Here is a 21249-nt window from a genome sequence, read left to right on the forward strand (position 1 = left end):
TTATACACAAAACAGGGTTTTCATTCCTTGAACTAAGAAAGCAAAACAATGATTTTACAAAGTTTCAAAGTATCATAATTCAACAAAGTATTTATTACAGAAAATAAAACTGCATCTAAAAGGAATCCTATAAAATGTTGTGAACAGCGTAGTGACTTATCTTTTGCAGCTGTAAAAGAGGGTATAGAGGAGAGAATGCAAGAAAGGACTGCAATCCTCAGCTATGGCCCGAAGTACTGCAACACACCACATCCAACAGCTGGGGATGTCAAGTGACACCACTTCTCCCTCACATTAACCAGCAGAGTTGACTGAGCATATCCAGATCTGACCTTTCTCTCGCAGTGACAGCATTTTTCAGGTCCACATGTTTTATGCATTTTTGCTGTGAAGGGCTTCATGAGTTTTAGAGCATCATGGACCTACACTTTTGCACTGACACTCTTAAAGATAAGGGTAGCCTTTGAAAGGCTGCCTGTTACTCTGCTGTCCTGGATACCTGTGCCTGAAACTAATTTTCAATGGTTGCAAAATGTGATGAATGCATTTTAAAAAAACCCCAAAAATGCCCAAGGAAAAGCAAATGCCCAAAACCCAAAGAAGTGTAAATAACCTCTTCAGAGATGGTCGCCCAATAAACAGTTCTTACAGTGCCACCTGGTGGTTCACTCTCCTAATACCATTTCATTTACTTCAACAACACTTCAGCAAATTCGGAACGAGAACAGTAGTGTTTTACACAGATATAGGTACATAAATAACGCTACACTTCAGAGGTCTATATGTAGAATTTTTTTATAATTACTGAATAACTCATAATGGAAAACATTCTTACTACCACAGTCACTTCAGTAAAAGCTAATTAGTTCTTACCAATTTTTTACTTTGGGGATTTAAATAATACAATCACATGCTTTGAAAAGGATTTTTTTTTACTTCAGAAAAATCCTAGAATGAGAGCACAGAAATTCACAATTCATTTAAATTAAAACAGTCTGACATTTTAATTAGAAACTTGTAATTTAGAAAAAGCCCAATGACATTTCCTGTATCTTAATTACGTCAAAAAGACTTCTGAACTTAAAGCAGTTGAAATATGATTTTTTATAACTTAAGTTTCTGGGTTGTTTTGAATTTGGCACAGGATCAAAGTGCCACCAGCCTTGGCAGTGTAATTCATACCCATCTTGAATTTTCATAAGCTCAAAATACTAACTTCTGTTAGAGATAATAGCAAACATTGACTTACTTGTACAGGACAGGTCTGTCTTGTAAGGCTTCCATGGCTTGAGCGAGAACTGGAGAAATGTCACATGATTCTTGCGTCAATGTCCTGCATTCATCTATAAAATACCAACACAAATAAAAGCACGTTCTTTACACTCTAAGACATTTTATACAAGCTGTCAAACAAGAAAATGAGTTAAAAACTCAAAGGCTTTTAATTTTGAAGACTTCAGAATATGTTACCTGGGCTAGTTAGTGTTAATACAATTAAATTCCCCTGCAAGCAGTACTGTAAAATGCATGTCCATCACAAATTTCAAAAATATAAATGATTAAAGGAAGCTTACTATTTGTTCATGCCCACATACAAATGTTGACTCATTCAACCTTCAGAATTTCACTGGGCTCCTTTGTAACTGTTTACCAAATTTCAGGTAAACTACTAAGAAAAAATGGAGCAAGTAGTTAAGCAAGCTGTTTGTCTTGTCACTGGTTCTGTTATTTTTTTCCTTTAATCAAAATAACTATATTATCTTGTATATTCCAGGGAAGAATGTGGAAATCATATAAACTAAATCAAACATTGGCAGAAAAATTACGACTTTTCGTAAGGGTGAAACCACAACTATTATTTGAGGTTTCAGCATCCACTGAAGAACAGCTAATGAATACAAAAATCACATTGCACCGTTTTTTTTCCCCATGAATCTTACTGTCACTGTGACAGTCTCTTGCTTAGGAGAAGAGGGAAGTAATAAAAAAGCAACTATATTTAACACTATCAAGGTTTTACATTAAACATGGATGGCTACATCCAGAGTATATATTAAAAAAAAAAAAAAAAAAAAAAAAAAAAAAGCCTACTATCATTCCAAATAACATCCTGACAAACAGAGGAGTCTTTTTTTTCTTTTTTAAAAGTAATCCACCACTCCTTCCACTAAACTAGATCTTGCTACCAAATCAATAAAACCAACAACTTCTCTCTAACTTGCAAGAAAATGAAATTCAATACAACTAAAAATTTGTTTGGACTACCAAATTGTAGTAGTTGTTCTTTGTGGAAAGCCATCTACTAAAAATACAAATAAATAATCTACTTCTATAATAACGAAATTGGCCCAAAAAAGTGAGAGAATTGCCAACTGTTTGGTTCAAAATACATCTTTCCCTAAGAAGGAAACCAAAATGTTAATATATCTTGGAAAGGGTTTGTGGTAAGTTCAATTCACATGAAGGAATTAAAGGAATCATCATAGTAATATTCATAAACATAAAAACATTCTTAGTCTTACTTTGAGTCCATCTGTAAAGTCGTTCATAAGATGTCTCTTGCAGTAAAGCCATCTGTTCCATAATTTCCAAGCTACAAGACAAATAAAAAGTTTATTTGCAAATACTATTTTAGGCAGTTCTAGCAAAATCCTGTGCAATTCATATTAAACATACCACTATTAAAATTCCAAATATTTTAAATTTTTTTTGTGAAATATTCTGTATATTTCTGTATATATTCTGTCATATGAAGCTAAGAATGAGACATTGCTTTAACTTCTGCTTTTAACTGTAAATATTTCTCTTGCACTCACCCTGCCCTTTGCTGATTTGTTCGGAGGAGAATCTTGACATCATCGTGAATTTGTTTTACTCGTCCCAAAGCCTTAAAAAAATCCTAAAGTAATTTAAAAACAAAATACAAGCAGTGTGTAAAAGCAGTAATTTCTATTTAAATCTCTAGCATTCTATACTCCCTCTTTCAATTCCTTTTCTAAGGTTATTGCAGGTGTGTGTTCCAAATGCCGCTTTTAAAATTCACACCCCACCTCTGCCACCTACCTCTCATTCCATCTCAAGAGGCTTAGGATTTTTTAGTTTCCCATTGTATCAAACAAACAAACAAAACAAAAAACAAAACAAAACAAAACAAAAAGAGCACTGAAGATGTGTTTTTAACCTATCTTGTGAAGTATGTGTGTTTCATATCCACTAGATAACTCTAGGGAGATTTTGAGGACACTGCTATGCATTACATGACTGTCTCCATTACTGTTAGCAACTAAGGAGCAAAATGCAACATTGTAAAGGACAATGATTACAGGTTTTTTGTATTCATAAAATGGGGTAACTATTTCTTAAAAAAAAAAAATTAAAAACCCTTTCGCAATAGACTAGACTAAGATTTTCCAGAACAACCTTTCTCTGTGGAATAACTCAACAGCAGCAGTAAAAAAAAAAAAAAAAAAAAAACAACCACCCAAACCCTAGAAGACAAGGACATATGGCTGAAAAGGTTACTTGTTAGTTCCAGAGTCCACATGGAAAGCCAGTATCATTTTCAAGCCCACCTTCTTATGGAGACATATTTCAAATGCCTTGGAGGAGACCAGATATTTCATATTCAACTTTGTTACATCTTTTGTGATTTGAACACAGTTTGCTCAGGAAAGCAGAGTTTCATTCTGCTCAAGTCACATAAAAATAGACATATTCTAAGTAAAATAGGCCAGCAATTTAATCTACTGCTTTGCATCAGTTATGTTAATGACCATGTTTATAAAAACCCAAGGCACTCTTCCTTCAAGAAAAAAGAAAATTTCCAAAGCAGAAGTCTGACTAAAGGTGTTTTAAGCACACTGGTTGACTCTGTCATGGGGGAAATGCACACACACATGATGTTACCGAAGCCTGCCAACTAAAGCAGAACAACTGTTTTATCACAGTTGCTTCTGCACATTTTTTTGACAAAGTATCAAAAAGACCAGCCCTCGATGGCTGCAAACCAATCATGCAGTAACTGCCACAGCGCTGTTGTCATTGTTCCCTGCAATAGGCACTTTCTAGAAACTTGAATGTTCTTTCATGGCAATAGTAGTACAAAAGCACACAGCAATTACTCAAGTGCACAATTATTTAGCACATTCCATTTATGCTTTCATTAGCACTGTTTATGGTTATCAGTTCCATGTTTTTAATAGTGCTTTAACTGCTAACAGGATGCCTGTGAAAATGAGATAAATCTGGACTACCTGCTGAGACCCTACGTGAAGCTTTCCATGCAACTACAATAATAAAAAAATCTATTCAGTTTAGTCAATTCTTTCATTATTCAGTTTGCTTTTACTGTAGAACAAGTTCCCTTTTATTGTGTCTTCTTATTCAAACCATAACAAATTCCAAAGCTTGTTTTGAAAGATTGCTAAAGTGAATCAGAATCTATCTTTAGCAACCAGATAACACTGAGGGAAACCCTCAGCTTATATTGTCTCAAGTCACTGAATACCTGTATACATGAGTATGTAAAATGTACACATACATGCACAGTGGCAGTACTAGAAAGCTGCAAGCTTTTCATTTGCTTTGAGCAGAATGAAGCAGTCATGAATTTTCAGTCTCCACTGAAAATGCAGACTTCATAAAGATCTTTTTGAAGTGTAGAACCATATGAGAACTCCTTTGCCTTAAACCGATTACATGAGAGCTCATTTGCCTCAAACTCATTACATCATTACATAAACTAGAATTTAATGTGGATTTTCTGTCTCTTTACTTGAATCTTTCGTCACACATTTCCAACTCATCAGAAATTCACCATTCTGTTAAAAGGTACATTCCTCCATAAGAAATTAAATTGCAAACTGAAAATAATCTTGTGTACAATTCAGTTAGGGCATTGCTACATTTTAGTTCAGGGTGAAGATTTTAATGTTCATTGAGCTACCTCAGTAATTGGCTCATCTTTCGTGCCTCGAAGCAGATTCATTTCATCCGGTGTCAGCTGGAATTTTGCTATGAATGCATCTGCAACTTGTGCTTTCATTTCTAATCTCTGACTGTAATAAAACAAAATGAAGAGGATATGAGCTTTTTATGCTTATCTCAAAGACTCATTTTTCATATTCATACTTTTGAAAATACAACCAGCATCAGAAACTGGTATTATTAAATTATAATAGCAGATTCTTGCCATCAAACACTTGAGTTGCTTTTTTACTTACTTTATACTAAGCTTACATAGATTATTCAGTAAAGCCAATACAGAGGTATGCTAGCACATTTGAAAGTTACTAAGTTCTTTATAATAATATTACTTTAGCATTTGTATCATAAATTACCTAATCCAGATACTTTGTTCTTGTACAGTTGTAATGCCTGCAGTTATTTCCTTTCAATTTCACCAAGGAAAGGAAAAGCCTACAGCATCCAAAATTACAAAATTAACCTTAGGTTAGTCTACTTTTCTGCAGACCAGGTCCATTTCTCTGTAACACCATACAGTTGGGATATCAATTTACTAATGTCACAAGCAATCAAAATGCAATGGCTAATTCTCTTGTTCCTGAAATAAACATCAGGATGGAATATACAAACACCACCTCATGGGGAGCATTTTCCTGCCCACATTTTGTCACATGCCTTACAACCACAGCAGGACCCAAATGAAATGGACTGGGATTCCTGTAGCAAAAGAAAATTTGCTCAAACCATGGTTTGAGCTTACAGTATTCCAGGAAATAAAGATTAATTTTTCAGGACATTGAGAAGGCACTAATTAGTTATTTGCACAAGAATAAAGCTCAATTCCTTTAAGATAATTTCATCTTTCAATGTGATACAGTAACTACAAGAAAAATACATTGTTATTAAAGGGTGGTAAGACAGGCAAGTGTACTTCTATATACTGTATAATTACATTGCCTTGCAAGATCCAAGCTTGAAAAGTTAAGCTTTCACTAATTTACTCCTTCTCTACTACCCAGCTAATGGCCAAACTTCATTCAGCTACTAAGTATGGAAAACTGGCTTCCCATGTAGACATGGATGACTTTCCCATCCTGCAGTTCCACAAATTCTTTTAGAGATCAGATTGAACGTTCTGCAATTGTCAATACTCTAACACATTGAACAGTGAGAGGGAGAGTAATATAAAATCCAACAGTACTTTAACAGTAACATCTATGAAAATCAAAGTGGAAAGCAAGCCAATACTTCTAAGTTACACAGAAGAGACCTAATCAAAAAGGAAAACAAAAAACTCCTATGCTTTAATACCATATTTTGAATTGATAATTCAGGTTTCACTGGTGTCCTAGGCAAATATAATTATTTTACCTTTACACTGAGAGTTTTGCAATGCTGAAAATCAACCTATTTAATTTTCTCTAAGTAAACTCTACAATTACAAATTTTGGGTCTCCATGAAGCCAAACATTTCTCAGGGAAGGAACAGGAGTGATGGAGGATGATTTAACCTACTATACAGGCAGATGCATCCATGAAAAATCCTTGCATTTTCCAACACAGTGGAAGGGGAATGGAACAACACCATCTTAAACAATCTTGCTAATCAGTATCTCTCTTTCTATAAGTCCTCACTCTTCAAAGTTCTCCCTCCATTTTTGCTGCTATGGAGAACAAGGTTTGATCAAACACTGTGCTTTAAAGCCATTCCCATCCCTGGTTGTGTCTCAGGCTAAGGCCTGGCACAACTGCACACTGATGGACTCTGTGCACTCCCAATAATTAACTTTTATAAAATAGAGTCAATACGTTAAACTCAACCACGCTGGGCAAACTAAGCTACACAATGTACTCACAAGATAACAACCTCAAGGTGGCAGCAATGTTTCATCCACTTCAGTCAAGATAGTGACTGGGAAGTGGTGACAAAGATCTCTCCTAAACAAAAGCGTGTGTCTGAATTTTGATAAAGCTGTTTCTGTTGGGCTCTTTAAAAAGCACACAGGATTTCAAAGAGCTACGCAGTTTCAGAGCCCAGGTGAGCCAGTTCTGCTTGAGATGACTGTGAAAGTTGCCTTTGATATCAATCTGCACAAGAAAGAGACCCTATATCCTAGATGATGGATCAGGAACAAAACATGTAAATTGTATATACATTTGACATATGCATGGCAGTGTACAGTATTACTGAGACCATTACACTCACATCTGTATTCATTTTTTTTTCTCTATATATATTTATGTATTTATTTCTTCACACACAAGCTAACTTACTTAACTAGAATTTAATCTATCTTATGAAGGCAGGGCAGTGGATTAAAGTGCTACTCAAGGTTGCTATAATCATTTCACTACAGTAAGTGCATAACAAAACACAATGCAGGTAACAACAAAAGCCAGTGTAAGGCTGTCTACATACAGCACACAGCAGTCAGTACTTGTGTGCAGGCAATTGGACATTTCAAGACCCACTGGCCTTTCTGTAGATATAGTAATTTCTAAATTCTAAGCAGTGCAGCACAGCTCAGGAAAGGCCATACCATTTTGTTATCCTAATTTTTTTTTCTTTTAGCAAAGCTAATCCAGTATAAAACAACAAAGCTAACAGCTTATGGGAACCCTGCACTGATGCAAAAGGGGAAGTACCAAGTGTTGGTAGAATTTAGAACTTGGGCAAACGACAGGATTCCAACAAAGAGCAATTTCTCCAGTTTTAATTGTTACCAGGGAGACATAATTCTTTTGCAAGAGAACTCAAAAGGCTGGGAAAACTATGCACTTCATGCACTTTTCCCTTGAACCAAATACAAATGTGCACTGTTTGTTAGGATTATCACCTAGACAGCTCAAAAATAAGATGGAGAAGAAGCAGACTTTTCCAAATCTTAACTTTATCTTGCCACCACATACACCATAAAAATCTGCTAGTTTCTTAGACCTAGGATGAATCAGAGCAGTCATTCTGAAATTACTTTCAATTTTGGGTACTGAGGATTCAACACATTTTTAAAGCCTCAGGACAATGGAGTATTTCTAACTCATAAGTAAATAATCATCTTTAAAAGAGTTGTATAAAGCTGCAAAATTATTTTTCTGTCATGTGAAAGGTAAATATACAAGATTATGTAATAAAACATTTACACACAAGCAATTCGAAAACCATTCTTAAGAGTAAGTACAGGTGCAAAAATGCATTTGTAAATGCTGAAAAGAAATGTTTTGTTTTGCATTTTATCTGTCAAACATCTCTTACTGAAGTAGAACTGAAATACTGTGAGGAAGTATTCAGAGACCCATTCCATCATAAAATATAATAGAGAATTATTCTCCTTAATTAAAAAATAGGAAGACTTTAAATCCCAGTGAATTGTCTAATGTTTCCAGGATACAAGAAAATAGCAGTAATAGTAAAGAAGGCTTTAGTGAGACCTCATCTGGAAAACACATCACAATCTTGATCATCTGTGTGAAAGAACAATGGATTCCCATTAGACCACAGCTAGCAGGATGACCATGGGAATGGAAAAACTAATTTATCACAGGAGATGAAGGCAGTTCTTAAGACAAAGGACAAAATGAGAAAATAGTCAATTTATATCCAATAATTAGGTTGGAAATCAGGGAAAGGCTTTTACTGGAAAGAATGAGCTTTTGGACTAAGTGTTCATGAATAGCAACACACACAACATTCAAAAATAACACACTAGTTATGTGTTGAACAGTTGATTTTACCAAAGTCATCATGCAAATAAAAGGTGGCAGCAGGAGAGTGGACTTCAACTTAGAAGGTTTCTCCTATCTGTAACAGCTATCTAAAGACAGCCTGCAATGCTGTAGCCCTGCCATCTCATACATTCTGTGATAAAAATAAATGGTGAAAAATAGAAAAGGCTAAATCAAAAGTTAGGCAACACATCTGCACTGAAATGATTAAAGTCTTACCAGATTACCAAACACTAGAATAAAAGTTTACATGTTGTAAATAAATTCGAGTAATTCAATCATTTTCTACTTTTTTACTGATAAGGCTTCCTCTAAGTCTGATGGGCATGCATCTACAGAATATTTTTGACAAAATTTTCATATGCAGAGCTCTGCAGCAATCATGTGATATATACAGATATAGATATACAAATACACACAGTAAATCAGTGTTTGGCAATGGTTAAGATCCATGATCCATGGTTTATAAATTGTGCACAGAGATTAAGTTCAGTGAAAGGAGTCTATTTCCAATGAACACATTATTTTCCATCTTGTTGAGATGATATTTGATATTTCCATACCAAATAGACTGGTATCTTCAGTTTATATCTTATAAAATGTGATATAAAGCCATTTGAAAGGGGCCTGCTTAGTCTTGCTTCAAATTTGCCATCAAATTCAAAAATGTTGCCAAAGGCATGAAAATGACACACTGTTCTCTACATCCACCTGGAATAAGATCAAAACAAATGAGCTTAAGCTGCAGCAAAAGGAGAACTAAATCAGATAGTAGGAAAACAATAAAACCAAAATCAATTTCCAGTGAAGAGCTCAGAGCAGATCAGCCAAACATCAGTCAGAACTGACTCTGCACTTCTGGTGAAAGTTTCTTGACCTGTAAAACCACACCTCATTTCATACTGACCAAGAGTGCTTCACGTTTCAACAGTTGCCAGGAAGAAAAGCTGGCAAGAAAAGAAGCCTTTGCATGTTGTCTGCTGGTCATGGCTAGAATGTGACAAGTTCTTTCAGATCCATTTCAGCTGGTTTTGTTCCTCTGCTTGTCACCTATGCTTCACTTTGGTACAAATCAGGATAGAAAATAAGCCTCAGAATTTCAAGTATTCACCCTCTCCCACATGGAACTATAATTAAGTTTAAGTAATCACTGTTTCTCATGAAGCACATTCATGGGAATAAATGTAAATACAAGTTTCAAAAGGCCAATATATGAAACACATCTTATCAAAGCACCAGGCCACCACTTTTCTTAGCACAAGCTGATAAAACCAAACCTCTCTAACCTGCTACAAATGTGCTGAACTTCCTGCATCATTTCCAAATTGACTATGGCAAAAAAGGTATTTGTTAGAAAAGGAAAAAGGCACCACCAAGAGACAAGGATGAGAGATCAGTAGTGTAGCACTACTGAAGCAGATGTTCACTTAGAAACATTTTTCCTAAGACTTCTAAGCTTGTACTGATCACAGAGGTGACAGTCAAATAATTGACTACATTCTAAGAATGGTGTTTGTTGTTTTTTAAATAAAGATCAAGCCTGAATGTAATGTAATTCAATTAAAACAAGCTGAAGTACATCCCTACATTCCTGTCTGGGAATCATATTTAATTGTATTTTAAAAAGTAAAACAATCCCAGGGCTATGTAAATGGCTTTTTTGGAATCGATATAACTAACAATTATTCTGACACCAAAACACAGATTTTGCTCTATTTAAGAACACAATTAAGAGAGGGTAGCAAAATAAGACAGTTTGTAAAGGTGTTCAAAGTGCATAATCTCCACAAAAGCTCTGAACCCGTAGCCTGGCTCAAGAAATATCTGAGCCATTTCCAATCTTTCGTAACAGTTTTCAGAGTATTGTGGTTTTTACTTCTAGAACACTAATTCTAGCTCTCAACAACTTTTATATTTCTGCAGACTTATTTTCAGTGAAGCCCCTGAGCATACACATACACTTACATAACTGCTCTTACTTAATTTTATAAGAATTAATATTGCAAGTATTACCTTCTAGTCTCTCTTCTCATTTGTAACACTGATGACTGCAACTTGTGGCTAACCTCAAAAACACCACAACATCTTGCACAACATCTTACTTTTTAAATTGGCTGGTAGAGTTACTATGAAGCCAGTCTTCTGGCATTCTGCACCGAGTATTTGGAACTAAACAAGTTATTTCTCTGGTGAGAGAATTATTGAACTCTGAAATGCTTATTTCCTATACAAGGTGAAGTAGTTCAGTATAGTAAATTTTTAGACTCACACCAAAAAACCCAACCAAATTCCCCCAAAACAAATAAACAAACAAAAAAACCCACCAACCAACAAAACTGGAGTCAAGTATAACAAGAGAACCAGAGAACCAACAAGTCAGAGGAAGTTATTATTAAAATCTCACTTCAAGGAGCAAGAACTTTTTTCTGTCAGCCTACTAGAAATAGCAATTACACCAACCCACATCTTTTAAAGCACAACAGATGTTCATTGTTTGGAAATAAAGTAATCTCCTCATTACTATACATAAAAACCTAATGCAACCTGAAAGCCATATTGGTGTGCTCAAGTAGAAGTACACAAATCTACTGAAGACAACTGAAATGGAAGCGGATTTTTAACAATTACCAGAAATTGTCTAAATTAACTAACTCAGGTTTTCTTCATTATAGAAGTTTGTTGTGAAATACATTAAAATGAACACTCTATTCAAGAGTCTGTGTTACTGAGAAGCAAAATATTTTTGTTATGAAGAGATAGGTTGGATGTCTGGACTACTTTATTTCACACTACATGGTTCTATTAAGCTACCATAAGTCTCAGTTTTAAAGAAAAAAGGAAAAAAAAATCCTAGTTCCTATGCTAAGCAAATATCATAATTTAAATAATATAAAAGAAAACTCTTTCTGATATACAGTAGTTTCAACTAGACTTCACAGAATAAACTCAGAATAAGCAACCTAATTGACCAAAGAAATGCACCAACTCTGACATATTCATAAATATAAAAATGCAATTGCATTAATTACTTTTAAAATCTGTTATCTATGCAAGTGCCTATATTTAGCATTTATGCCAAAGCAGGTCTAAAGCTCACAAACTGAGTAATAAGAAAGAAAATGTTGCAAAGCAAAAACTGAAGAATGAAGAAGTTTTAACCTAAGTCTGTGACAAACATCTAATTTTCTATCCCAACTATTTACCCAGATGTCTTAAATTCACACATTTCATCAATACAGGAAATCCAAAGTGCTCATCAGGACTACCTACAGGGAACTCCAGGTGGGCAGCTCTACCTTCACACCACAAATCTGAGAGACTAGGATAATCATCAAGAGTTCAGGTAAGAAGCTTTGGAAACTGAAAACCATCTTGAACTACAACTAATTATATAGATGATAATACAATGCCAAAATTACTTAATATAAAAAACCTAGTACCCACAAAGAGCCACTGAGACAGCCATTCCTTTTCAAGTACTGCAAAAAAGGAAAATAATCTAAATTCCTAGTTACCATAAATGCATGAAATCTGAAAGTTTACAGTCTCCCTTCAGTTTTGGATCATTTAATAAAATCCTAACATTCTTCCTGCTACAAAAACATGGTCAGCTAAAGTAAATCACATAAATGCTAAGCTTAATAGAAGAACATAATAGAACAAGTCCAGTTTTCACCTCTGCATTTCAACCAGACAGCATTTTAGGACAACCCTCAGAGGACAGACAAGCCATATCGCTCCAGTTTCACCATTTACTCATTTGTTTGCTAAAAACTGTCACATCAGGTTGAAGGCATTAGCAATTTAAGACCTGTATTTTTTCAGAGGCAAGATTTCAGGTGTTCAAGAATCCCCCAACATCTGGCAGCAGATGCCTCTTCACGTGCCTGATATAAACCAAAGGAATGCATCAGAACAAACAGTCCTTTAACAAGTTAAAAGGACAAATGACTAAAACATCCCAAATGGAACCAAACAGTCCTCACAATTTTTCATACATTTAGACAGGGGAAAAAAAATCAACTTTGCTAATGAATGGTATTATGAATGAATCTTCCATAACTATCAGACTGCAAAAGTCACAAGTACTTTTTGGCTTCTGCTCATGGGTACTTCATGGCCTACTTAAGAAATAAACTTCCAAACCTTTTCCTATATGCACACTCCAAGGTAACACAGACCCTTAGAAGGACAGACTATTTCCTAAACATTTTTCCTCTTCACACTAGGGGGATGTTCTGTCTTTTAAAGGAAATAGTAGAAAGTCTTTTAAGTAAACTATAGTGCAAGTAAGGTCTATATTGCAGGGGTACTGATGTGCAGGCTGCATAATCTCCTTTAATGGAATTTAAGGTCAGTTAGACATACACCACTTGGGACTGGTCTTGGTATCTCCCATTCTTCAGAACAAGGAATCAAAGCAGCTTTCAGATTCCTGAAACTACAAAATATATGACCACTTCTCTGTCCTACTACTTCACATACTCATATTCAAAATTATATATTTTCTAAGACTTCTGCTCACTTACTTAAAGTGTATTTACCAAATCCTTCACTTTATATGAACCAGCATTTCATTTTATGCAGTTATTCTACATTCAATGTTTAAAAATATGTACAGATTAGACTCCAACTTCATATTCAGACACAATCCATTTCTACTGAAGCTTGTATTATAAACCTATTGATTTTGAAAGCTCACCAAGAGCTATCCAAAACCATAATTTCTACTAGAAACTTACTACTGCAAAATAATTATTTCTAACCTCCAGTGAACTGTATATAATTTTCTGAAGAAAGCTCATAAAGCAAGGAGATTCGTTCTTCTACACTGAGAAAACCTGAAGCTATAAAATCATACATCCTAGACATAAAACCAATAAAGACTGCTTGAATCTGTCATTGGCTATTATCCCCTTCTCAGGAATAGAAATACTGAAAAGAGAAAAACACAAATCTTTTCTTCCACAGGAGGCTGGAGAACCAATGGCAAAAGTGGTCTGTGCTAGGCTCATTAAACAGCACTCCTGTATTTTACAGTCAGCTTTAAATATGGCAGAGTAGGTTAGAATCCAACTTTGCATTCCCTCATACAGTCCCTGAAAAAGAGATTTCCACTGGATATGGAGCATTAATAACTAGAAGCCTGTCAAACTGATGAGAAATTGAGTTGGTTCACATCTGCCATGACACAATATAACTTACATTATCAACAGTCTTTAGCCAAAGCATATCCATATTTAGCATGTGCTACCACTCTAACTGACTGTTTTCCCTAAGAAGTCAATTTTTATTGAAACAAACACTAATACACATCCTTACCATTTTGGATCATTTAGCAATAAGCTAAGAGTGCAATTGAGCTAAAAACACATCTAGCATTTAAAAAAACCCCAAAGCCATAAATAAAAATGTCAATTATATCTAAAAGAAAATTCTATCAAATCAATAAGGTGGTATACATACTTTTCTGCCTGGAGTTTTGTGGTTTTTACAATCAAGTCCTGGGTTTGTTCCTTTGCTGCCTAGAATACAATTAGAATTGTTAAGCATGTGAAAAAGACAAACATATCAACTATATTAAAAATCTTTAAAAGAGGTAATACTTTTGAAACTTTCTGAGTATAAACAATTTAAAGAGCATACTCTTTGAAACAAAAGGCCTCCTTGAAACAAGTATTCATTACTCTCCCTATATCCAGGCAGTAAAAAACCTTGAATTTTTATCCTTATCCATATATATTTTCATGTTTATATACATTTATATTCACACAGTTTATTTTTAATTTATATTTAATAGAGAAACATTATAAATACTAGAAATAGTTATGATTATTTCGTTTGCCCATCAACTGTAAATCGTTTGGTGCCACAAAATAAAAAAATGAAACAAATTCCTTGGGCTGCTAAACTGCCCAGTAGCAGCGTCCACCCAGACTTTTTAGAAAAGGTGATGAACACAGCTCTGCCAGTCTAAGCAAGCCCAGCTCTACAGACCAACAGCTTACAGAGCTGCATGGACCAAGGACAATTATTAGGAAAAAATTCTTCACTGAAAAGGTGGTCAGACACTGGAACAGGCTGCCCAGGGAAGTGGTGGAGTCACCATACCTGGAGGTATTTAAAAGATGTGCAGGTGTAGCACTGAGGGATATGGGACGGTGGAGGACTTGGCAGTGCTGGGTTGGACTCAATGATCTCAGAAGTCTTTCCCAATCTAAATGATTCTACCATTCTAAGAGCAATTCACTTAGGAGCTTCATCACAGCCCTAAATATTGAGTGATGGCAGTGCAAGGGAATCCATGCGGAAACAATTCTGCATCAGACAGCAACTACATAACTAAAAGGATTGCTGCAACTGAAGTAAAAGAGTTCTGAAACTTATTGCTCTGTGGAAAGCTAAAAGACACCTGGAATTTTTAGCTTCACACTGGATGCCACCAGTGATCCTTTATGCAGAAAAACTGAGATGATTTAACAAAAAAAAATCCTATAATCAAAATGCATTCAGTATAGAATAATACTGCAAATGAAGACGTGGAAATAGTAATAAAGACATTCTGTGTGAGTAATTTCAATACTGTATTACAGCCACATTGCAGCTGGCCAAATTGAAGATGCCAGTCTTGAGACCCCTGAGAGGTTTAACAAAAGTATCTATACACACTGATTCATTTCAGCCTTTCTATTTGCCACTACATTAGTTACAACAGAGAAGCAGTCAAGGTACAAGAATGCTTTGAAAAATGAAAGTAGGACTGTAACAATTCATGTCCAATTTAATTGGAAATTTTAATAAACAAAAAAGAAGAAATTTGCTTCCTTCCCAGTACTTTCTGGGCAGAAGAACTGATTACCATGAACAATGCTAACAGCAGGACAGCAGAAAAGAAGGAAAAGCATTCTTTCTTAATCTAGCTGGATATACCAGGAAGCCAGTGCTTACATATGTGCATTCAAATACCTGCCAAATATTGTCATATTTTATGTCTGAAATGTAAGAGTTTACATCTAACCAAACAAGGTAACTGACAGAAATGAGACAGACATGCTAGAAAAATCAGAAAGTTGGTATTTGATGTTTCTTGTATATCCAAAACAGAAATATTTTTCTCTTCCTCCCTACCTCAGTGTATTAGTTAACAATTTCATTATACTTCAACCCTACTGAATTCCCTTTTAGCACTTGCTCCTTCTCTCCCTTTCAGCCACTATATTTATCAAGTCACTGTCCTAAAATCAGATGTGACAATGTACGGTTATTTGGATGAGATGGTATTATAAACTTACAAAATAACAAAGCTAAAAAGCTTTTTGGCTTATCCAAATATATTCCCTTTCATGTCCTGCATTTGTTCTGCTTTCTTAATACACTGCTCTCTTTGCACACTTTTCTGCATTATATGCCCCAAATCCTCCTCTTTGTATCTTCTATTCGCTCTACTTAGCTCATTTTTGTCTTCTTATTCAGCTCGAGCCCATGCCTGCAAGTCTTCCTGTCCTCTTACAGATGAAGTACGAGAGTATGTCACCACTGAGTGCTAGTTCATGAGCTTATTAGCTTTACATTCATACAAAGAAAATACAGATTGAATCAAGACAAGTTATGAGTTCTACAGGGCTCTAAAGGAAACCTCCTGTGGGGCACAGAACAAAACTACCTACTGGCTTTGACAAAAAAAGAAATCTCTGCAGGGTGGCTCTACTCTGGGAAATAAAAAAAAATATCACAGAGGATAGTTACACTTCATGATCTAAAGATAGAAAAGAGCAAAAATCTGCATGGACACCTGACTCATTTCCACATCTAAGAGCTTAGTCTAACAGTTCCTGAACTGCACTAGGGAATATATCCACATTAACAATGTTCAAAGAGATCTGAGACCTCTGAGGCACATTACCCAGTTCCTTCTAAAACTGGAAATAAAGTACTGCAGTTTGGCTACACTGTACTCTCACATTTTTGGTACAAGTGCATCAAGCTACAAGCATTTGTACAATGACTGTGAAACCTATTTATCTAAGTAGGAGGACATCTAATATCCACACACACACATATGGAGGGGAAAACAACTGTTTTCATAGGATTTTTTTGGTGAAGGATTTTTATTCGCATACTATAACTTATGTGCTGTATTGGGAACAGGTTTGTTTGGGCAAAACAACATCCACACTTCAGCATCCATAAACTCTTTACACTCTTCACTGCATTGAATCTTGAACTTGTACCCTAAAACTGAGCCAGATTTAGCAATGCACCACAAAACACAAACTTCCTACACTCCCCAGCCCCAACAGGAATATTTCAGATTCAGGATTAAGTGAAACAGAATTGGTTTTGTTTTGTAACATTCTGAGACACTGTTAAGAAACAAAACCAATAAACTGAAGATGCACACCAGATTTGTCTCTCTCTTTGAATTATCAGATAGCTTCTTATGAATATACTCAAGGTATTTATATGAGCACAACTCAACAGACACAGTCAATGCAAAAGCCTTTTTAAATGGAAATACACAAATTAACTCTTAAATCTCATACACATCCAATCTAATAAAATATTTTCTCCCCACTGACATACACATGGGTATCTCACTACTGTTCTCAAAATAAGTATATGGCTGCATTTTGAACTGCAATTTGGAAGAAATTAAAATTACTGCCTTGATACATTTTCTAAACAAGTAAAAAGAAGCATACTAATATCCTAAAGTAACCTAATATGCATCCCATGGAAACATCTTGGTGTTGCTGTTAATCCTCAAGAATAACTCTTTGTCCTTTTCAAAAAGAAAAATATTCAAAGCACTCCCATTTATGTATTACCTTCAAACGACTCGACATGTCTTCACAGCAGCTGCTCATTGCTTGCACGTCTTCATTTATGCTCTCAAGTTCCTAAGTAAGTTCAAATAACAGTAAGTGTGTTTTTAATCAGAGACACTCTGTCCAGACCCAGCTTCCCAGTACAATCAGATGCCCCAATTACAAGGAACATTGTTGCTCTGGGCTCCCTGTTAGCGCCGAGTAATGCGCCACTAAATACCAACATTCACTCAAGACTTGGATCTGTTTGAAACATCCAATGCAACACTTTCAACAAATAAAACAATTTTACTTTGATTTTACTTTAAAATCTTGATACTTTTTCCTTTTTTTAAACTCCAGATCACACAGCAGTACTCTTGCAAAACAGCTAGCTGTGCTGCAAAAACCTTACCTCTTTAACTTGCTTGAATATGTGCACAAATTCCTCATTTATGGCCAAGCTTCGGCGCTCGATGTCTCCGCGCAGGTTCCTGCGGGTGCGCAAACTGTTTTCCACAAAAAAGGTCGAGAGAGCCTTGAGTGCTTCCAGCATTTCCTACAAAATAAAATAAAGGACCTTCAGTTCGTTTGCAGTTACAAAGAAGCAGGTTAAACAGTCTGTACCTCAAGTTCACGGCTTTATTAAAAATAAAGCAAATCTAATAAACGGTTTTAGAAGAAAACCATTCAGTTCGTATGCAGTTACAAAGAAGCAGGTTAAACAGTCTCTACCCCAAGTTCATGGTCTTATTAAAAATAAAGCAAATTTAATAAATGGTTTTAGAAGAAAAGCTGCCTTAACACATTCCACATCAGCTAGCAAACAACTAAAATAATTGCTGAATCTTTCTTCTTCTCTTAGAACAGAAAACTTTGTCTACAATTTTACAGTAGCTTTAACCAATAAGACTACTTTCCGTGAATGAATGACCTATCCACAGCAAGAAAACATTTAAATTACAAAAAGCTCGAGAAGTGCCCTCCGACGCAAGTAATACAAACCTCCCTACGATCTGAAGGGATAAAATAGGAGCGCGGCATGTTGCCGGAGAAGCGGAAACTAATTTTATTTATAATTAATGCCGCAAAGGGCCGCCCGCAGCTCCGCAGCGGAACTGAGGGTACGCAGGACTCGCCTCCCCGCCGCGGAGCCTGTCGGGGCCTGACGGCTCATCCGGCCCCCACCCCATCCCTCCGCCGCCGCCCGACCCACCTTGTCATTGTCCAGGCGCGTCTCCAGGATCTTGTTGAGCTTGCGGGACAGCGGGTTGGTGCCGGGGGCAGGGGGGAGCCCCGCGGCGGGGGCGGCGGGCGGCGGCGGCGGCGCGGCGGTGTCGGCCATGGCTGCGGCCTGCCCCGGCCCCAGCAGCGCCCACGGAGCGGCTCCGGCGGAAACGCGCCCCGAGCATTTGGTTCCGGCCCTAGAGCCGGGCCTCGCCTGGTGCAAGGCGGCACTCGGCGTTTCGCTGTTTATTTCTTTGTTTGTTTTTATTCGTAAAGTAAATATACATAAAAATATTAATAATAAAAAATAATTTACTCACTAAATAAATAATTTTGAGTCGGTGATAGAGGGTTTGCTCTTCTGAAGACCCTTCCTGAAAATATCTGCAAGCAAGTCAAGTACACATTGCCTTTATACCCAAGGTGGAGCACTGAGCTTCTGAATGGGTTTATTCATTAATGATTTGTTCTTTTTGAGTCATTTACCTCAAGGAAAAACTGTATGACCAGAGCCCTTGAAATCTTGGAGACAGTGATAGGATATTTTTCTATTTAATTTTTGTTTGTTCGTTTGTTTGCTTCCTCACATGGATCCTCCACATAAAAAGCCAGCTTTTCTGAACAGTCTATGCAGTGCCTTGTTGTCTACCCTTGGCTAGTCAGCAAGAAGGTTTTAAGCAGTTTCAGGCACCTTGTTTTCCTGAGTTTCTCATCCACCCTATTACACTGATGTTATCTCCTTCTAGATGTCCTTTATTTCTGACTAAGCTTCCAGGACTCGGGATCTCCCTTCTCCATGTCAGAAGAGATAAAACAGCCTGCAGTCATCACAGGTGTAAGCAATTAATATTTAAGCATGTCAAGAAAATCCTATTATTAGTAAGATTCCCTCCCACCTATAAGCTGGATGTTGTTAGTTGTGTTTGAACAACACTTCAAATGTTGTTAACCTGATGGATGAGTTGACAGAATGAAGGCACACCTTGAAGTCAGAAAGGCTCCGACATCTGAAACACAAGTGTCAGATAAGTCACGACCATTGCCAAGTCTTGTCCAACAAGTTCTACCACAAACATACAAGGAGCCAGAAAGAATTCTCTCTATTAGTTGGTACATGCATTTTCTTTTGAAGCAACCAGTTCTGTTTTCAGATGCTTCTTAATGGGTGTGCATTTCTTCAAGAATGTTTTTTGTGTGCCAGAATGCTTCTAGCTAATGTAAAACATTGGGCTGACAGGAACCAATGGAGTTTTGAAACAGCATGTATTTATCTATGCTGTGTTCTTTTGAAAAAATGAGAAGAAATAATCAAGGGAGCAGGTTTTTTGCCTCTCACAAGTCTAAAAGGTGTTTGTATGATGATACTAGTGCTTATATCTTGTTCATCTGTTCGGAATATTAGATGGAGCCATAAAAAGAAATCCTCTCTTTTTCTGATACGAAAAAAAAAAAAAAAATTCAGGATAGATTTTACTCCAAAACAGATTTTTTTAAAATGAAATTGCAAATGTGACTGCAATGAAGTCACCATCTAGAACTCAGCTGGTGTGCCATGGCTTGTATGTATCACAAAGGTGGATTTGGCATGACATTCCTACCAGACTGCTTGCCCACTGGCAAACATCCTGTTAAATCAATTGGATGTACACTGTGGGATAAAATCCTTGGGATTTTGTGATCTGTAAGTGTCAGAAGGTACTTTCATTTCAGTTATCAGTTTCTATGTGTCAATGGCAGACAGCTTGTGTGGTGTGTGCAATTTACTCCACTGCAGGTTCCCTTACCAAGCTTGACACAGCAGCAGAGCTACAGGTGTCAGTAAAGAAATGTCTGGCACAGGGTGCTTTCTGTTAATTTCCTTATCTTAGTTCCTTACTATGGTGGTTTCTGGTTTTGTGGCCTTCCCCTCTCAGACAGCAAAACTGTTTGACAGCTGTTACCGCTAAGCAGCTGGTGAAAGCATTCACAAACCACTCATTTGGTGTACAGACAGGAGCACGGTTCAGCCTGCAGAACAAGGTGTGGTCAGGAATGTCACCTGCTGTCTACATACCCAAAGCTAGTAAGTGCTGCTGTACTTTAAAATGCTTGAGAGTACATGCACTTTCTGAAGATAAAGACAAAAAAAAGGTTTGTAGTAGTAACCTGAATTTGTTCCACAAAAGTGTAAGAAGTAATAAAGCTAAAGTGGATGAAGAGGTTGACTGGAGTCAAAGACATGGCTGGACGTATTTCCCTCTCCTGTGGCAAAAGTGGAGTGACAAAGCAGGACATAAAGAAGATATTTTCTTAAACTCAAAGAAGAAGGAATAGCCCTTGTTATAGTGTTGTCACAGGCAAAGGAGAGTGAGAAAGGAAGACTTCTGACTTCTGTGATGAAGGAAAAAGGAAAAGTATGAATACATTAAAAGAAGGGAGGGAGAGAGAGAGGGAGGGAGGGAGGGAGGGAGGAAGGAAGGCAGGAAGGCAGGAAGGCAGGAAGGCAGGAAGGAAGGAAGGAAGGAAGGAAGGAAGGAAGGAAGGACTA

At 36.5% G+C, this 21249-nt stretch overlaps 1 protein-coding gene across 3 annotated transcripts in view; it reads right to left on the reverse strand.

The window, feature by feature from the left end:
• COG6 (component of oligomeric golgi complex 6) overlaps window positions 1-18848 on the reverse strand; it is a 53037-nt gene extending 34189 nt beyond the window's left edge. For 2 of the 3 annotated variants that reach the window (XM_083855097.1, XM_083855096.1), the window contains exons 1-8: window positions 18712-18848; window positions 17911-18054; window positions 17517-17588; window positions 14155-14213; window positions 4946-5057; window positions 2817-2899; window positions 2523-2593; window positions 1250-1343 (exon numbers count right to left, since the gene is read on the reverse strand). In XM_083855097.1, coding sequence (XP_083711223.1) covers window positions 1250-1343; window positions 2523-2593; window positions 2817-2899; window positions 4946-5057; window positions 14155-14213; window positions 17517-17588; window positions 17911-18054; window positions 18712-18840 — 764 coding nt within the window. In that variant the 5' untranslated portion in view covers window positions 18841-18848. Of the gene's footprint in view, window positions 1-1249; window positions 1344-2522; window positions 2594-2816; window positions 2900-4945; window positions 5058-14154; window positions 14214-17516; window positions 17589-17910; window positions 18055-18500; window positions 18607-18711 lie in introns of those variants that run through there. The other variant, XM_083855098.1, reaches the window with a different exon arrangement.
• Between the last annotated feature and the right edge of the window lie 2401 nt (window positions 18849-21249).

Source organism: Zosterops lateralis, assembly GCF_965231275.1.
Source record: "Zosterops lateralis genome assembly, chromosome: 2".
In the NCBI taxonomy this organism is placed as follows: Eukaryota; Metazoa; Chordata; class Aves; order Passeriformes; family Zosteropidae; genus Zosterops; species Zosterops lateralis.